Raw genomic sequence first — 20,649 nt, 5'->3', positions numbered from 1 at the left:
CCTGGAATTCATATTTAACATTGGCGACTGCTCACCTGCAATGTACTGCTGCCTGTGTAGGCAAAGTGTTTTACCCGTACACAGCTGCCTATTTCCTGGTTAAGAGCTCACGCATGCATGTCCCCCTCTAGCACCCGCTGTGATTGCACACATCAGGAGACTGTCAGCAAGTCCCGGCCAATCATTCACGCCCAGGACAGACCTACTGATCGGCTGTGTGTAATCACAGCCCAGAGCTCTGTGTTGGCAAATAACACAGAGCTCTGCAGTGGCGTATTTACCACAAGGCAAACAAGGCACTTGCCTAGGGCAGCATTTTTTGGGGGGGCAGCACCTCCCCCTAGAAGAAGGGATGAAAGAAAGGACACGTGTGCCATGGGAACCAAGTGGGATCCAAGAGAGGCTGCGAGCTACTTGATGATGTATGTAGAGCCTGACTCACATTCCCGGGGATGTCCGAAGCTGTGAAGATGAGTGTCTTTCTCTCTACCGCCGGGGGGGGGGGGGGGGGTTTAGTGGGAGGCTCTCCCAGGTGGGGGAGGGGGGTGCAGGGGTGTTGGTCAATGTCAGGCTCTCTTTGTGGGAGGGTGAAGGGGGGTGCTGTTTGTTTGTGTCCATGGGGGCAGATGATTTTTGAGTTGCCTAGGGCAGCACAAAACCTAAATACACCACTGGAGCTCTGTACAGAGGGAGCAATCTGTCATTTTGTCATCTGAAACTGAGATATCTAGTAGTAAAAACAGCACACTTTACACACATTACACATAGGCACACATTTAGTCCCTTGATCGCCCTAGATCAGTGGTTCTCAACCTTTCTAATGCCGCGACCCCTTAATACAGTTCCTCATGTTGTGGTGACCCCCAACCATAAAATTATTTTCGTTGCTACTTCATAACTGTAATTTTGCAGTGGGAGGAGTAGTGCCACGTCATTGGTGTCAGTGGGAGGAATAGTGTCCCATCACTGATGTCAATGGGAGGAATAGTACCCCATCATTGGTATCAGGTAGGAATAGTGCCCCATCATTGGTGTCAGTGGTAGGAATAGTGCCCCATCATTGGTGTCAGTGGGAGGAATAGTGCCCCATCATTGGTGTCAGTGGGAGGAATAGTGCCCCATCATTGGTGTCAGTGGGAGGAGTAGTGCCACGTCATTGGTGTCAGTGGGAGGAATAGTGTCCCATCACTGATGTCAATGGGAGGAATAGTACCCCATCATTGGTATCAGGTAGGAATAGTGCCCCATCATTGGTGTCAGTGGTAGGAATAGTGCCCCATCATTGGTGTCAGTGGGAGGAATAGTGCCCCATCAGAGGTGTCAGTGGGAGGAATAGTGCCCATCATTGGTGTCAGTGGGGGGAGGAATAGTGCCCCATCATTGGTGTCAGTGGGAGGAATAGTGCCCCATCATAGGTGTCAGTGGGGGGAATAGTGCCCCATCATTGGTGTCAGTGGGAGGAATAGTGCCCCATTATTGGTGTCAGTGGGAGGAATAGTGCCCCATCATTGGTGTCAGTGGGAGGAATAGTGCCCCATCATTGGTGTCAGTGGGAGGAATAGTGCCCCATCACTGGTGTCAGTGGGAGGAATAGTACCCCATCATTGGTATCAGTGGGAGGAATAGTGCCCCATCGTTGGTATCAGTGGGAGGAATAGTGCCCCATCGTTGGTATCAGGGGGAGCAATAGTGCCCCAACGTTGGTGTCAGTGGGAGGAATAGTGCCCCATCGTTGGTGTCAGTGGGAGGAATAGTGCCCCATCGTTGGTGTCAGTGGGGGGAGGAATAGTGCCCCATCGTTGGTGTCAGTGGGGGGAGGAATAGTGCCCCATCATTGGTGTCAGTGGGAGGAATAGTGCCCCATCATTGGTGTCAGTGGGAGGAATAGTGCCCCATCATTGGTGTCAGTGGGAGGAATAGTGCCCCATCACTGGTGTCAGTGGGAGGAATAGTGCCCCATCACTGGTATCAGTGGGAGGAATAGTGCCCCATCGTTGGTATCAGTGGGAGGAATAGTGCCCCATCGTTGGTATCAGGGGGAGCAATAGTGCCCCAACGTTGGTGTCAGTGGGAGGAATAGTGCCCCATCATGGTGTCAGTGGGGGGAGGAATAGTGCCCCATCGTTGGTGTCAGTGGGGGGAGGAATAGTGCCCCATCGTTGGTGTCAGTGGGGGGAGGAATAGTGCCCCATCATTGGTGTCAGTGGGAGGAATAGTGCCCCATCACTGGTGTCAGTGGGAGGAATAGTGCTCCATCATTGGTGTCAGTGGGAGGAATAGTGCCCCATCATTGGTGTCAGTGGGAGGAATAGGGCCCCATCATAGGTGTCAGTGGGGGGAATAGTGCCCCATCATTGGTGTCAGTGGGAGGAATAGTGCCCCATCATTGGTGTCAGTGGGAGGAATAGTGCCCCATCATTGGTGTCAGTGGGAGGAATAGTGCCCCATCGTTGGTGTCAGTGGGGGGAGGAATAGTGCCCCATCGTTGGTGTCAGTGGGGGGAGGAATAGTGCTCCATCATTGGTGTCAGTGGGAGGAATAGTGCCCCATCACTGGTGTCAGTGGGAGCAATAGTGCTCCATCATTGGTGTCAGTGGGAGGAATAGTGCCCCATCATTGGTGTCAGTGGGAGGAATAGTGCCCCATCATAGGTGTCAGTGGGGGGAATAGTGCCCCATCATTGGTGTCAGTGGGAGGAATAGTGCCCCATCATTGGTGTCAGTGGGAGGAATAGTGCCCCATCATTGGTGTCAGTGGGAGGAATAGTGCCCCATCATTGGTGTCAGTGGGAGGAATAGTGCCCCATCACTGGTGTCAGTGGGAGGAATAGTGCCCCATCACTGGTGTCAGTGGGAGGAATAGTGCCCCATCATTGGTATCAGTGGGAGGAATAGTGCCCCATCGTTGGTATCAGGGGGAGCAATAGTGCCCCAACGTTGGTGTCAGTGGGAGGAATAGTGCCCCATCGTTGGTGTCAGTGGGAGGAATAGTGCCCCATCGTTGGTGTCAGTGGGGGGAGGAATAGTGCCCCATCGTTGGTGTCAGTGGGGGGAGGAATAGTGCCCCATCGTTGGTGTCAGTGGGGGGAGGAATAGTGCCCCATCGTTGGTGTCAGTGGGGGGAGGAATAGTGCCCCATCGTTGGTGTCAGTGGGGGGAGGAATAGTGCCCCATCGTTGGTGTCAGTGGGGGGAGGAATAGTGCCCTATCGTTGGTGTCAGTGGGGGGAGGAATAGTGCCCTATCGTTGGTGTCAGTGGGGGGAGGAATAGTGCCCCATCGTTGGTGTCAGTGGGGGGAATAGTGCCCCATCACTGCTGTCAGTGGGAGGAATAGTGTCCCATCACTGGTGTCAGTGGGAGGAATAGTGTCCTATCACTGGTATCAGTGGGAGGAATAGTGCCCCAACACTGGTATCAGTGGGAGGAATAGTGCCCCAACACTGGTGTCAGTGGGAGGAATAGTGCCCCATCATTGGTGTCAGTGGGAGGAATAGTGCCCCATCATTGGTGTCAGTGGGAGGAATAGTGCCCCATCATTGGTGTCAGTGGGAGGAATAGTGCCCCATCATAGGTGTCAGTGGGGGGAATAGTGCCCCATCATTGGTGTCAGTGGGAGGAATAGTGCCCCATCATTGGTGTCAGTGGGAGGAATAGTGCCCCATCATTGGTGTCAGTGGGAGGAATAGTGCCCCATCATAGGTGTCAGTGGGGGGAATAGTGCCCCATCATTGGTGTCAGTGGGAGGAATAGTGCCCCATCATTGGTGTCAGTGGGGGGAATAGTGCCCCATCGTTGGTGTCAGTGGGGGGAGGAATAGTGCCCCATCATTGGTGTCAGTGGGGGGAGGAATAGTGCCCTATCGTTGGTGTCAGTGGGGGGAGGAATAGTGCCCCATCGTTGGTGTCAGTGGGGGGAGGAATAGTGCCCTATCGTTGGTATTAGTGACACCAATGATGGGGCACTATTCCTCCCACTGACACCAATGATACTTACCTTGCTGTCAGATGTCTTCCTTCTCCGGCCGCTCTCCTCCTCTTCACTCGCTCGATCTTCGCGGTGCCGCTCGGCTCCTCCTCTCCAAGCTGCACCTCCTCACCGGTGATTGGCCGCCTGTGTGCCTCTTCTGAGCTACAGTTCCGGCGGCCAATCACCGGCGAAGGATTGATCCCGGGGGTGTGTCCAGATGACAGGGGCAGCATGTCATCCCGCCCACACCTGGAGACGGATAGAGGAGCGGTGTCTCGGTTCCTAAGGCCATCGGAAATATGTGTTTTCCGATGGTCTTAGGCGACCCCTGTGAAAGTGTCGTTCGACCCCCAAAGGGGTCGCGACCCCCAGGTTGAGAACCGCTGCCCTAGATGGTAACTCCTTCCCAGCCAGTGTCATTAGTAAAATAACTGATCACTGTACTAATGTCACTGGTTATGTCAGTGGCAGTTAGTCAGTTCCCCCTCCCCAGTGTCAGTAAGGCTGAGATTGTTTATCACAGTCCCAATATAAGACACTGATCATCACCATTAGTAGTATAGAAAAAAATTAATTTTCCAGTATGCAGTATAACCCATAGTTTACAGACGCTATAACTTTCATGCAAACCAATCAATATTCACTTATTGGGATTTTCTTTTTAAATCAAAAACATATAGAAGACTACATTTTGGCCAAAAGTTATGAAGAAATTTTATTTTTAATTTTTTTATTGGATATGTTTTATAGCAGAAAGTAAAAAATATTGTGGTTTTTTTTTTTCTTATTTTCCAACATTTTCGGTCTTTTTTGTTTATATTGAAAAAAATGAAAAATCCAGTGGTGATGAAATAACACCAAAAGAAAGCTCTATTTGTGTGAAAAAAAATATATAAATTTTGTTTGGGTAGAGCGTTGCATGACCCTGCAATTACCAGTTGAAGTAGCACAGTGCTAAATAGCAAAAAAATTACCTGGTCATGACGGGGGTAAAACCTTTACAGAACTGAAGCAATACATTGTGTTAATGACTCATATGCTCCCAACAAACATCTAAGAAGCCTAGAAAATAATCATTAGACAAACAGAAATACTGCTACAGGGCGGCAGCGCCCGGTGATTGCTGAGCATCTCCGATGGGGATGAGAACTGTTTGCGCAGCACAGCCATCCAAAGCAGTGTGATTACTGTGAAGCACTAACACAGCCCAGTATGCAAAACAGCACACAGTTAACCCTTTGATCACCCTCATGTTAACCCCTTCCTGCCCAATGCCATTAGTACAGTGTCAGAGCTTTTTTTTAGCACTGATCACTGTATTGGTGTCACTGAGGATGTCAGTTCCCCTCCGTGTCAGAATGCCCGTCGCAGTCCCGCTATAAGTCGCTGATCGTCGCCATTACTAGTAAAAATAAAAAATTAAAAAAAAATCCCAGTATATATACCGCCATTTGTAAACGTTATAACTTTCATGTAAACCAATTAATTTACACGTATTGGGATTTTTTTTTTAGCAAAGACATGTAGCAGAATACATTTTGGTCTACATTTATGATAAAATTTGATTTTTAACATTTTTTTACTGGACATGTTTAATAGCAAAAAGTCAAAAATATTGTTTTTTCTCAAAATTGTTGGTCTTTTTTTTTATAGCGCATAAAATAAAAAACACACAGGCGATCAAATAAAACTGAAAGAAAACTCAATTTGTGGGAAGAAAAAGACATAAATTTCATTTGGGTGCAGCGTTGTATGAAAGTTAACGTAACGCAGCGTTCCTGGCCTGGCCAGGAAGGGGGGTAAATCCTCTGGAAGGCAAGTGATTAAACACAATGCTTGTGGATTATATTGAAAGGTACAACGGTTTTGTTATGCTAGCAGTTTATTTATTTAATTTATTTATTTCAGGTACTTATATAGAACCATCAATTTACGCAGCGATTTACATATATATATATCATGCATTCACATCAGTCCCTAACCCTCAAAGGGCGTACAATCTAAGATCCCTAATTTACATTCATACATACACATACTAGGGCCAATTTAGACAGGATCCAATTAACCTACCAGCATGTCTTTGGAGTGTGGGAGGAAACCGGAGTACCCGGAGGAAACCCATGCAGGAATAGGGAGAACATGCAAACTACAGGCAGGTGGTGCCGTTAGAAAACCTTGGGCTGCACTAGCCACACTAGCCACAAGACTTGGAAATTCTTTACCCAGATGTTACAAACATAATCATATGGTTCTTTATGATTGCAGGTAAGAAGATGGTATCCAGTAAAGATCCTGATTGTTGCAGTATGCTGCTCTCTGATTGCATCTATAAATGGATGCAACAAAGCCCTGTGTGCAAGTGATGTCAGCAAGTGTCTTTTGCAGGTAAGAGGGGATTTTGAATTTGCAGCTATGGGTGTAAAGACCTGAGTAGAAAGAACTTGTATAAACAGACCTAGATTAGCTAGAACAAACTGGGCTGTGAATATTCATAGACCTACTATATGTTTTGCACCTAATATTGTTACTGAGATGTAGTGAGGCCTATAGAAAAGCTTACTATAGTTGTATTTTTTTAATCCTAATCAGATAAAGAAAAATGTCCATGTTACCAATGGCAGCCAATCACATATTATCTTAATAATTACCAATCACTATTAACTCATGTTATGTACAATACATAATGGTACAGGTCATCTGATGAACTGTGTTTACAAATAAGACATGTTGTCTATTCATTGGCTCTTTTTAGTAGTTTGAAAATCCATATATCTCACAGTCTAGTCAGATAGTTATTCAATAGATTGTAAGCTCATAAGGGCCAGATGGATAACCCATTTGTATGATCTCCTTACCCAATCACAGAAGGAAAAGGCATGCAGTCCTATAGCAATCCTGTCATTGGCAAAAACTTGCCGGCAATGGGTTCAGAACACTCACCAGCTTCTACAGCAGGGGTGTCAAACTGGTGGCCTTCCAGCTGTTGCCAAACTAAAAGTCCCATGAGGCATTGCAAAGCTGACAGTTACAAGCATGACTCCCAAAGGCAGAGGCATGATGGGACTTGTAGTTTTACAACAGCTGGAGGGCCACCAGTTTGACACCCCTGATTTACTGCATCACTCCCTCACCTGCCAAATCACTGTAGAATCTTTCTTGCTGGGGAGCAGCTGTGAGTGATGCCTTGCTGGTCAAACCAGTGAGGGAATGACACCATAGAAGCATGTTTCCTACCTATCTTTACAATTCTATTGGTGACAAATTTTTTCAGGATTGTAACAGGATTGCTAGCATAGTATGCTCATATTACATTTGCAAAGAACCAAAAAAGAGCAGCATGCAAGGACCACTGAAAATGTACATGCTGCCAAGAAAAATGAATGTGATATGTCTGTATACATCACCTCCTTGGTATATACTGATTTCTCTAGACAGACTTTCAAGTTATAATGAATCATCATACAGATTCTCCCTGCAGGAGCTCTGTCAGTGCAGCATGAAAGGAGATGACTGTCCTTGCTGCCAGGATTGCATGATGTGTCTGGGCAGTCTTTGGGAACAGTGCTGTGGTTGTGTGGGTAAGTAATCCTTGATGATATCAATGTGGATTTTATGTTTTAAATGACAAGATGCAAAAACTACAGATTTTATAAGCATTACAAACTCACTGAAGTTTGTCTGTTGTCTGTGCATATATCTGTATTTTACTACATCCAAGTGAGTTGGTTAGGCTGGCCATACATGGGTCTAAAATCGACCTAAGAATAATCGGCCAATTATCGCTCTGTTAGTGGGTCAATGGCACCGGGCGATTTTCGTGGTTCCTCCCCTTTTCGGTGATCGAGCATGTTGGAAAATTCATGAAAAACTACCAATTTTTAATTCAATGAAGGTCAAATCGTACGATCATTTTTCTGAAAAGAATATGCGCATGAGCCGTGGCCTGGAAGGAACAGAAGTTTTGCATGTTATATGGGGTGAACTTTATGACTTGGTCGTCAGATATTCAAAATCAATGATGGCACCATCGGATTACCGAGTGAACGACTTTTCCAATTTTCAGACGAAAAATCGTTCGGAATTCAAACCATGTATGGCCTACATAAAACTGTAGAGTGCAAAATCAGGCTCATTTCTGCATAGAAACCAATCAGCTTCTATCCTCAGCTTGTTCAGTTAAGCTTTGACAATAAACCTGGAAACTGATTGGTTTCTATGCAGAAGTGAGCCTGATTTTGCACTCTCCAGCTTTAGCAAATAAACCCCTACAGTATGTGTACAGCAACTGAAACAGGGGGCCAAACTAAGAGATCTTCATTGGAAGGAGAGGGGGGTTGACATTAGTAGAACCGGCTTGTCAGGGTTGAATAGTTCAGATCTTCTGCATTTGCTTACTTAATTCCCAAAAATATTAAAGCACTTTGGTAATTAACATATGAATAGAAACTGCAACTTACTAAATTAAACATCATTACAAGGGTCAGTTTTGCAAGGATGTACAGGAGAAACGGCTGCAAATAAATAGGTACAACTTAGGAGAATTTGTTTCACCTCTGTGTATCACCTGAGGCCAGTTACTTCACTGGGTAAGGATTAAGGCCCATTTCAGAGGGGATGGACTCTGTACCAGGGTGGATTTGATTTAAATCAAACTGATTTAAATCACGATTTAAATCACTAGTCAGTAAGGCTTGATTTAAATCCTAGTTTTCTACATAAAGACTAATTCTTGCTGGTATAACTTTAATATGCAAGTAGATGAAGATTTTTAGAATAACAACTTTTCATATTAGTTTTTTTATCCCCAGTTAATAGGTTAATCATTCATATTTGGACAACTTTTCTGTAGTACTTAGGAAGGAGAAAAATAATCATTACCTTAATAATAACAATTTAAATAGATTTATTCAACTGAAACAATATCATTACAGCATATGTTATTTGCTTAAACAAACATCCATGTTTGTTAACTAATTTGGCTAAACAAAATATATATATTTTCAGAAACTTAGACTGTCAGCCCCTTCCTCCTCACACTTAGTTTCACTTTCTTCTTGTGCAGATCTATTCCACTCCAAACAATCAGAAAAATATTGTTTCTATTCTATTCACTGAACTTCTTGAAACTTAGCACTGAAGGGGTTGATTCTGTATTCATAGGTTTGTAGACGTTAGGATTAAGGTATTTTTCTTAACTCTGTTCATGTTATAACATTTTTGCTGTGAAGAGGCATGTGATCTCCGCTGAGTCCAATTCAGTTTTGAGAACTGCAAAAGTAAACCAACATCTGTGATAATATCTTGTAGGCAGAGAAACTGCCCAATAATCTTACAAAAACCTCTGGAAGAGCATGACATTGTGAATGGATTAATGGCATTTATTTACCAAAACAATTAAACATATACAGCCTTATTCTCCATAATTAAAAAACGAATCTTTATTTCATGATGGAATAACCTTTGGATGGTAATATATTTTCCTCAAAAAGCATTTTATTTAAAATAATCCGATTTAAATAAAAAAAATCCGATTTAAATAAAAAAAATCTGATTTAAATAAAAAAAATCAGATTTTTTTTATTTTTTTTTTAAAAATCATAGATTTTTATCCACCCTGCTCTGTACCAATCAGCAGGGGATCTGCTGACAGATCCCTGCTGATCGTAGCAGAGTGGGTGACTGACACATCTGTGTATGCTCAGTTTCTGCAGAGCGGACATGGACAGAGACGCTCTGCTGTGTGGATGGCCAGGGGTAAACTGACTCCTCTTTTCATCTACACCCGACTATCTTCTGACCTGATCCACCTAAATGGAAGAGGACAGATCATACTTACCATGTGAAAGGGGCCCAAAGCTTTACAGCTATTTTAAGGCAATTACATACTTGTTGGGGACTTAAGATCACAGTTTGGTAGCAGGCACCATAAGTTGCCAGTCTTTACCTTTCCTGTATTCTCCCACTGCCACTGAAATACTTATGTGGCTATTGATTGTGCCAGGCCATTAGCATGGTGAATGCCTTGTTAGATACCGAGCAGTGAATTTTTGTGGGCGGGCAGGTGTGTTATTTGTTTCCTATGGTACATATCCTTGAGGTCCAATTTTTGACTGTGAGCATGCTCTACATTTTCCTCACCTAGCCGCTGGAGCAGAAGAGCACTTAAAGTGGAATTCCAGCCTAACCCTAACTAAACTGCTCCCTCCCCCTCCTTACACCTATGCTTACTAAACTGTGTAAAAAAGATACATATACTTATGCAGGCCATACATGGGTCGAATTCCGAACAAATTTTCTTTAGAAAATCGGAAATTTCTTGCGCTTTGTAATGTGATGGTGCCACCATTGATTTCAAAATTCAACCAACCAAGCCTTCAATTTCTCCTCATGTTGCTACAGAAAATAATATTTGTGGCCAAGAATTTTCTTTTCTTTCCAGGTCACAGCTTTACATTTCTTGCACGAGTCTCCCATCATTGATAGGAAATTAGTTTGTTTTTCAAAAAATTCCAACATGCCTGATCACTCAGATTTGATGGTCACACAAAAATTGGCCATTTCTGTGACCCACTAATGGTGTGAAATTTGAATACAAATTCTTAGAAAGGATTTTCGAAAGAAAATTCTTTCGGAATTCGACCCATGTATGGCCAGCTTTACCTATTTTCAGGCCAATCAGGTCCAGTCCAGTGATCCCGCTCCCCTGTGTGAACGGACCTGAGCGTGCTGAAAAAAGAGAGATCTTTCTTACACATAGCATAGCTGTTAGGAAAGGGAGGGGGCATTTGTAAGAGTAGTTAGAGTTAAACTAGAATTCCACTTTAATTATTCTGCATTGGTTTTATCCTATTTATTTCATACAACTGTTTTGGTTGTATGAATATTTTGGTAATGTGTTTGGTATTTGCATGCAGGCACTACCCAACCTGTTTGGGACATTAAAAGAAAAGTTGATAAGTTATATAAACCCCCCTCCAGACCCTTTTCCTTGCCCATAAACTACCCTAAGTTTAACTATCCCTCTGCAGTTGCTTACATAGCTCCTTCAACAACAGCGGCCTTTCACATCATCCATATCTTGGCTGCCTGTGACTGCGCACTAATGTCCTGTAGACTTGAATGGGACATAGCTTTAGTTCAGGAGCACTAAGACTTTAAGGCATCAGTGATCAGCTGTAGGCAGCCCTGCACTAGATTGTAACCAGATGTAGACAATGCAGGAAACACATGCTGTATTTGGAGACACCAAATGAACCTGTTGTCTGCAATAACCCTGATTTAGCTAACCCTTACAACTGCCAGAGATTGGCGAGTTTGGGTTTGTAAAAACCTATGTACTAGCTCAGCATTTGTCAACTACTTTACCCCTGAGGAACTCTTGAAATATGTTTTGTGTCCTGGGGAACCCTAGCTAAAATTGAATAATTGGGGTCAGATGAAAGAACGTGCATTGGTGGTCAGTTTGATATTTGCTCCACTTACAGTGAGGATCAGAATGCCACCCTTACAGACAGCTAAAAAAATGATTGGTATCATGCTGCTTACCCTAGCAAACTCTGGAGGAACTGTTCTACAGAACCCTGGCCTAAAATAGCTGTACTGGCTTGTTATCTGATGGAGAGCAGTGTTTTCTGACTATAATTGTGAGGAGTGTGGGTCTCTTTCAAGCCCATAACTTGTGATTGCCGTGTGACTTCTTTGTGTGGGAGTTTTCCTATGTGCAGATTAGATGTTGAGTGTTTCAATATTATTGATTTTTCCTTTTTATTTTTCTCCCCCTGTCCATGACAGGCATGTAATTGAGATCCCAAGATTATTCATTTTGGACAGAATTTCTGCTATAAATGCTTAAACTTGCCATTAGCCACTAGATCAGCGGTTCTCAACCTGGGGGTCGCGACCCCTTTGGGGGTCGAACGACCATTTCCCAGGGGTCGCCTAAGACCATCGGAAAACACATATTTCCGATGGTCTTAGGAACCGAGACACCGCTCCTCCGTCTCAGGCGATGTGTGGGCGGGATGATACGCTGCTCCTGTCACCTGGCCACACCTCCGGGATCGCTCAGCAGCTCCGCCTCCTCGCCGCTGATTGGCCACCGGAACTGTAGCTCAGGAGAGGCACACAGGCGGCCAATCACCGGCGAGGAGGTGGAGCTTGGAGAGGAGGAGCCGAGCGGCAGCGCGCGTACATCAAAGAAGATCGAGGGAGCTGCCGGAGCGAGTGAAGAGGAGAGCGGCCAGAGAAGGAAGACAGCTGACAGGTAAGTGAGAGAGCGAGCCCAGGCTGGAGCAGGGGTCAGTAAAGTAAGTATCATTGGTGTCAGTGGGAGGAATAGTGCCCCATCATTTGTGTCACTAATACCAACGATGGGGCACTATTCCTCCCCCCACTGACACCAACGATGGGGCACTATTCCTCCCCCCACTGACACCAACGATGGGGCACTATTCCTCCCCCCACTGACACCAACGATGGGGCACTATTCCTCCCCCAACTGACACCAACGATGGGGCACTATTCCTCCCCCCACTGACACCAACGATGGGGCACTATTCCTCCCCCCACTGACACCAACGATGTGGCACTATTCCTCCCCCCACTGACACCAACGATGGGGCACTATTCCTCCCCCCACTGACACCAACGATGGGGCACTATTCCTCCCCCCACTGACACCAACGATGGGGCAGTATTCCTCCCCCCACTGACACCAACGATGGGGCACTATTCCTCCCCCCACTGACACCAACGATGGGGCACTATTCCTCCCCCCACTGACACCAACGATGGGGCACTATTCCTCCCCCCACTGACACCAACGATGGGGCACTATTCCTCCCCCCACTGACACCAACGATGGGGCACTATTCCTCCCCCCACTGACACCAACGATGGGGCACTATTTCCCCCCCCCCTGATCCCAATGATGGGGCACTATTCTCCCCTCCACCACACTGACATCAATGATGGGGCACTATTCCTCCCACTGACACCAATGATGGGGCACTATTCCTCCCCCCACTGACACCAACGATGGGACACTATTTCCCCCCCCCCTGACCCCAATGATGGAGCACTATTCTCCCCTCCACCACACTGACATCAATGATGGGGCACTATTCCTCCCACTGACACCAATGATGGGGCACTATTCCTCCCACTGACACCAATGATGTGGCACTATTCCTCCCACTGACACCAGTGATGGGGCACTACTCCCACTGACACCAGTGATGGGGCACTACTCCCCCCACTGACACCAGTGATGGGGCACTATTCCTCCCACTGACACCAATGATGGGGCACTACTCCCCCCACTGACACCAATGATGGGGCACTACTCCCCCCACTGACACCAATGATGGGGCACTATTCCTCCCACTGACACCAATGATGTGGCACTACTCCTCCCACTGACACCAGTGATGGAGCACTACTCCTCCCACTGACACCAGTGATGGGGCACTACTCCCCCCACTGACACCAGTGATGGAGCACTATTCCTCCCACTGACACCAATGATGGGGCACTACTCCCCCCACTGACACCAATGATGGGGCACTACTCCTCCCACTGACACCAATGATGGGGCACTATTCCTCCCACTGACACCAACGATGGGGCACTATTCCTCCCACTGACTCCAACGATGGGGCACTATTCCTCCCACTGACACCAACAATGGGGCACTATTCCTCCCACTGACACCAACGATGGGGCACTATTCCTCCCACTGACACCAACGATGTGGCACTATTCCTCCCACTGACACCAACGATGGGGCACTATTCCTCCCACTGACACCAACGATGGGGCACTATTCCTCCCACTGATACCAACAATGGGGCACTATTCCTCCCACTGATACCAACGATGGGGCACTATTCTTCCCACTGATACCAACGATGGGGCACTATTCCTCCCACTGACACCAACGATGGGGCACTATTCCTCCCACTGACACCAACGATGGGGCACTATTCCTCCCACTGACACCAACGATGGGGCACTATTCCTCCCACTGACACCAGTGATGGGGCACTATTCCTCCCACTGACACCAGTGATGGGGCACTATTCCTCCCACTGACACCAGTGATGGGGCACTATTCATCCCACTGACATGAGTGATGGGGCACTATTCCTCCCACTGATACCAACGATGGGGCACTATGCATCCCACTGACATCAGTGATGGGGCACTATTCCTCCCACTGACACCAGTGATGGGGCACTATTCCTCCCACTGACACCAGTGATGGGGCACTATTCATCCCACTGACATCAGTGATGGGGCACTATTCCTCCCACTGATACCAACGATGGGGCACTATTCCTCCCACTGATACCAATGATGGGGCACTATTCATCCCACTGACATCAGTGATGGGGCACTACTCCTTCCACTGACACCAATGACATGGCACTACTCCTCCCACTGCAAAATTACAGTTATGAAGTAGCAACGAAAATAATTTTATGGTTGGGGGTCACCACAACATGAGGAACTGTATTAAGGGGTCGCGGCATTAGAAAGGTTGAGAACCACTGCACTAGATGGACTGTCACTGTCATTTTGCCCATTCAGTGCCTCTTTAAAGGCTTTAAGAAGGGAAGTCAGCTGTGTATAGGAAATATCTCCCCATCTATTACCTATTTGCTTTAAGTGTCTTTTGTTTTAATAACCTTTTCAAACTTTGACATATTCATCCATACATGTTAATAAATGTAAACCATTTTCCAAAGATGATACCATTCCATTACGGTGCACAAGGTTCTATTGTACTTCCCAATAACTGGGAGAAAAACTGAAAGATAACTTTTTACTGCAGTTTCCATCTTTCTTTGAACTATCTTTAATCAATTTTGTATTTGTCTGTATCCGATAATGACTGCAGTTGCATTGGTTCCATTCCATTCCAGTTCTATTTTCTCTGCTTGCTTTCTTTTTACCTTTCACTACACAAAACTAGACAATAAGGATTTGCAAGTGTCAAGAATAGCAAAAAACAGGTCAGGTTCCTTCTGTTGTGAGTAAATGTATTATAAGAAGATGATATGTTATCACATGAAGAGGTCCCTGGAAAATATGGGACTATTTTTTTTGGATGTCTTTAGAGACAAACCCTTTCCAGAAATGGCTTCCTACAGTATGTCCCTCAAGGTATTCAGTGATTAAATTGTTTCTTAATCCTAAGTCTGGTCTAAGGCTGCACAGACCATTCAAAAACTGCTGGGTCCATACAAGGCCAAATGATGCTGCCTTGGTTTCTCCATAATGTAGAATAAATAAATCAGATGTAAATTTTGCTCCAAAAAATGGCACCTTTGTTATGACACTGGGAATAAGAAGAGACTAGTGTAGAGAAATCTCATGAATGGAATGATTATAAATTATAGGACAGTGGGAAAACCTCTCTTAGCCCACTCAAACATAAATTACTGAGAGTTGGCCTTTCACATGTAAAAGGCGTTCTACAAGTGAGATTCATTAGTAAAGTTTATAAGCCCTTTGGGCCTTTGGAATTGCTTTCCTCTAAAGCAGCATGTAAATGCATTCATCAGTTTGTATGCCTAAAAATATCTTGATATGCTTCAATGTGTAAAATAGAGGATTCACTTAATACAAATACATCCCAGAAGGTCATGTATATGGCACTGCACCCCTAAGCCCAGGCTTCAGGTGTTGGTATGGCTTTAGTACAATAGATTTGTATGCTGTTTTTGAATTATTTTTTGTGCATCTTTTTGTTTCTCAGGTTTGTGCAGTGAGCAGAAAGCAAGTCGCAAACTTGCAGCCCGAAGAAGTTCGCTAGAGGAGCTGCCTTTCCCCTTGCCTTCTTTGTTCAAGTCAATATGTGAGCTGCAGGGAGATGCAGCTGTAGACTGGAGTATTCACACTCTGCCTGTGTCCAAAGAATTCAGCCAGATGTCTCATATGGATCATATTCTTCTCAGCACTCATTCAGGTACAATAAACAAAATTGTAAATGAGCAATTTAAATAGGGGAACTTACTTATTATAGAGACTTGTCATTCCAGCTTAAGCCTGTACTGTCACCCTGCATACTGTACATCAGGTAAAAAACATTTTCAGAATACTGATCAACAGAAATTGAACTTTCAAGAGATCATACTTGCAAGGATGCATCTAATCATACTAGTGAAAAGAAAAAAAGGCTATTTCAAGTAGGGAGAGCATAAAATATCTCATATGAATATTTAAAATTTACCATTAACAACCAGCAGATAATGCGGCTACTATTTTAGGCTTTCTTTAATTTGATTAGCTACTTTGCAGTGAATAGCCTCTGTTGCAAAAAATATATGAATATCAGAAGACAATTTTACACACACAGCAGAATAAGTTGACACGAGCCCTTCCCTCTCTAGTAGCAGAGGGGTGTTCTCTAGATGTTCAGCCTGCTGATGCAGTAAAGAAATGCACAGGTAATTCTAAGTTTTCTTACTTGAAAGCCCAGCATGTTCTGCTAACATGTATGAACTAACCTCCCTGTATTGTATGTTTAACCAAATACAAACAAATGTTTTCAATGAATAAAAAAATATATAAAACCATTTCTACATTTAGAAACATGTAGTTTTGTGCAACTTCTTGCTAGGAATATTGTCATATTAAAATGGTCTTAAACCCAAAACCAAAAATTTTATATTTTGCAGCTTAGCAATATAATGTGATGGCTGCATTGGTTTTCTTTCCCTCTGTTTTCACCTAGTGATCTGGCCAGTAAGAAACAGCCTGTATTACAGCGCCCCCACACTGGATGGAGGTGCACAGGGGCACAGTAGACAGCAGCATTGTCAGTCTAGGGCAGGGGTAGGCAACCTGCGGCTCTCCAGCTGTTGCAGGGCTACAAGTTCCATCATGCCTCTGCAAGTCATAGCTGTAACTGTCAGTTTTGTAATGTTGCAATGCCTCATGGGAAATGTAGTTCCACAACAGCTAGAGAGCCGCAGGTTGCCTACCCCTGGTCTAGGGGGAGGGTAGTGTTAGATGTACTAGCAGATTTAGATACACTAACAAACTGAAGCTAAACTCCACCTAAAACTTTATAAGCAGTTGCAGCAAATATATTTTTTTCCTTTTGGGATTAAAGCGGTAGTAAACTGCAGACAAAAAAAAAAAAGTCTATTGCAAGGTAATGTTATAATGTGCTAGTATGCATCGCATATTAGCACATTATGTAAAACTTACCATAAAACGAAGCCCTCCATCGCTGTAGAGGCTTCCATCTTCACCCGTCTTCCTTCCGGGTCCGCGAGCTCTGGCCCTCTGACGGGCCAGGCTGCGGTGACATCACTCCCACGCATGCGCGCAGGAGTCCTGATCACAGCACACAGCTCTGAATGAACGGCACGGGTATGCCGTTCCTTCAGAGCGCATGCGCTGGATTAAATAAAGAGAGAAGATCTCCTAAACGGTGCACGTTTAGGAGATATTCATTTTACCTACAGGTAAGCTTTATTATAAGTGTACCTGTAGGTAATATTAAAAAACAGAGTTTACAACCACTTTAAGCTTTTACATAAATAAATACATAAATAAAAGCTGATCATTTGTAGGCACCCCTGTCAGTGATTACTGTATTTTCCGGCGTATAAGACGACTGGGCGTATAAGACGACCCCCTACTTTTCCTGTTTAAAATGTAGTGTTTGGGCTATACTCGCCGTATAAGACTACCCCTCTTCCAGTGCACAACAGTGGGAAGAATCGTGCCCCATCATTGGTGTCAGTGGGAGGAATAGTGCCCCATCATTGGTATCAGTGGAAGGAATAGTGCCCCATCATTGGTGTCAGTGGGAGGAATAGTGCCCTATCATTTGTATCAGTGGAAGGGATAGTGTCCCATCATTGGTATCAGTGGGAGGAATAGTGCCCCATCATTGGTATCAGTGGAAGGAATAGTGCCCCATCATTGGTATCAGTGGGAGAAATAGTGCCCCATCATTGGTATTAGTGGGAGGAATAGTGCCCCATCATTGGTATCAGTGGGAGGAATAGTGCCCCATCATTGGTATCAGTGGGAGGAATAGTGTCCCATCATTGGTATCAGTGGGAGGAATAGTGCCCCATCATTGGTATCAGTGGGAGGAATAGTGTCCCATCATTGGTATCAGTGGGAGGAATAGTGCCCCATCATTGGTATCAGTGGAAGGAATAGTGTCCCATCATTGGTATCAGTGGGAGGAATAGTGCCACATTGTTGTTTTCAGTGTGAGGAATAGTGCCCCATCATTGGTATCAGTAGGAGGAATAGTGCCCCGTCGTTCATGTCAGTGGGAGGATTAGTGTCCCATCATTGGTGTCAGTAGGAGGAATAGTGCCCCATCGTTCATGTCAGTGGGAGGAATAGTGCCCCATCATTGGTGTCAGTGGGAGGAATAGTGCCCCATCGTTCATGTCAGTGGGAGGAATAGTGTCCCATCATTGGTGTCAGTGGGAGGAATAGTGCCCCATCGTTCATGTCAGTGGAAGGAATAGTGTCCCATCATTGGTGTCAGTGGGAGGAATAGTGCCCCATCATTGGTATCAGTGGCAGGAATAGTGCCCCATCATTAGTATCAGTGGCAGTAATAGTGCCCCATCATTGGTGTCAGTGGAAGGAATAGTGTCCCATCATTGGTATCAGTGGGAGGAATAGTGCCCCATCATTGGTATCAGTGGGAGGAATAGTGCCCCATCATTGGTATCAGTGGCAGGAATAGTGCCCCATCATTAGTATCATTGGGGGGAATAGCACCCCATCATTGGTGTCAGTGGAATAGTGCCCCATCTTTGGTGTCAGTGGGAGGGATAGTATCCCATCACTGGTGTCAGTGGGGGGGGGGAGGAATAGTGCCCCATCGTTGGTGTCAGTGGGGGGGGGGGAATATTATCCCATCGTTGGTGTCAGTGGGGGGTGGAATAGTGCCCCATCATTGGTGTCAGTGGGGGGGTGGAATAGTGCCCCATCATTGGTGTCAGTGGGGGGGGGAGGAATAGTGCCCCATCGTTGGTGTCAGTGGGGGGGGAGGAAAAGTGCCCCATCGTTGGTGTCAGTGGGAGGAATAATGCCCCATCATTGGTATCAGTGACACCAACGATGGGGCACTATTCCTCCCACTGACACTTGCTGACCCCTGTTCCAGTACGGTGCTGCTGCAGCCAGCATATGTGGTTGCAGCAGCACCTAAGCACGGCACACGTACCTGCATCTCCACTCGATTTTCGCGGGGCCGCTCAGCTCCGCCTCCTCGCCGGTGAATGGCCGCCTGTGTGCTTTTCCTGAGCTACAGTTCTGGCGGCCAATCACCGGTGAGGAGGCGGAGCCGAGCAGCCGCGCGAACATCCAGTGGACGAACCGAAGGAAGGAGCAGCCGCGCTTCCTGGACCGGATCGTCGTGGGACCGGAGCCAGGTAAGAGACAGCAGCCCCTGCCCACCCCTGTACCTGCCCAGCCCCTGTTCCTTCTGTTGGAAGGGGGGGGCGGCGGCGGCACCGCGCCGCCCCCCTAAAAAGTGTCAGCATGCCGTTACCGGCGTATAAGACGACCCCCGACTTTTGAGAAGATTTTCAAGGGGTAAAAAGTCGTCTTATACGCCGGAAAATACTGGTTTTTCTTATCCCACTAACTGCTACATCTACAGTACAGCTTGTCTGTTGAAAAACAACACACTTATGGCCTGATTGCCAGGTGAAAATAGAGGAAATGAATAAAGAAAAACGAAAACTAATGCAGGCATTATATCTAAGAGTTGGTAAGCTGCAATATAATGTTTGCTTTTGGGTTAAATACTGGTTTAAACTTTTAAGTTGCAATGATAGTAGCTCTGCTTTCTGGTAAAATGTGTCTTTTCTTACTGGGACTTACTACTTGCTTACAAAGATGTGCTGTTGCTAAGACCTGCAATTACAGTGGAGGGGCTATAACCTAAATTTATTGACGCCTTTAAGGCACAATCCATTGAGGGCCATGAAGGAGTTAAAAGGATACAACATTCAAAAAAAATTATTGACAGATCCATAATTGCCACTGTTGTCCTGTAACATAGTACTTTTCTGTGTGTCTTTATCAGTGTCTCCCATCCAATGTGATTGTGATGGGGTAATTGCAGGCAACTCCAGTGGATGTTCATATCAGATCCAGAAGGGATTGAGGCTCTGATCTTCTATTTCTGTATCATAGCAGTCTAATGTAATCACATAGCTAGAAAATGGTTAGGCTTTTTTAATGACCATCATTACAATAAATTCGAGTTGCGAAGCTGGCTTGGGGATCAATCAATTTCTCTGGCACTGTAAATGCTGAGAAATGGTGTTCAATAATGCAGCAAAATTAGGAACTGATGTCTACATTTTAAAGTGGGTTGTCACACAAAGTGCTCATTTGTAATGCAAGATGTAAAGACGATGCCAGGATGAGATGAAATAAAATGTAAAACGTTGAATGCAATCTGCCAGTGTTGAAACATTTAACAACTGTTTTTGCAACATCCAAGCTGTCACTTCTCATACAGCATGTTTATTGTTTCTCTGGAAAACAAGGAAAAGTGTTACCCTGATCACGTAATTACTATCAGTCATAATGCTTATAGAGACACATCCAGTCATTCCTGATTTGGTTTGAGGTATTCATATTTATAGACTCTGTCTATCTAATGTACTATTTTTTTTTTAA

At 45.4% G+C, this 20,649-nt stretch overlaps 1 protein-coding gene across 1 annotated transcript in view; it reads left to right on the top strand.

Moving 5' to 3' along the window:
* Positions 1–20,649, top strand: part of LOC149461483 (twisted gastrulation protein homolog 1-A-like) — a 59,293-nt gene that overhangs the window by 5,338 nt on the left and 33,306 nt on the right. The window contains exons 2-4 of the mRNA XM_089678152.1: positions 6,232–6,351; positions 7,445–7,544; positions 15,728–15,937. Of these exons, the coding sequence (XP_089534278.1) occupies positions 6,232–6,351; positions 7,445–7,544; positions 15,728–15,937 (430 nt within the window). The remainder of the gene's footprint in view (positions 1–6,231; positions 6,352–7,444; positions 7,545–15,727; positions 15,938–20,649) is intronic.

This window comes from Staurois parvus, unplaced genomic scaffold (assembly GCF_062004578.1).
Source record: "Staurois parvus isolate SC_StPar_1 unplaced genomic scaffold, SC_StPar_1.0 ptg000199l, whole genome shotgun sequence".
Lineage (NCBI taxonomy): Eukaryota > Metazoa > Chordata > Amphibia > Anura > Ranidae > Staurois > Staurois parvus.
This window is presented reverse-complemented; position numbering and strand designations above follow the sequence as displayed.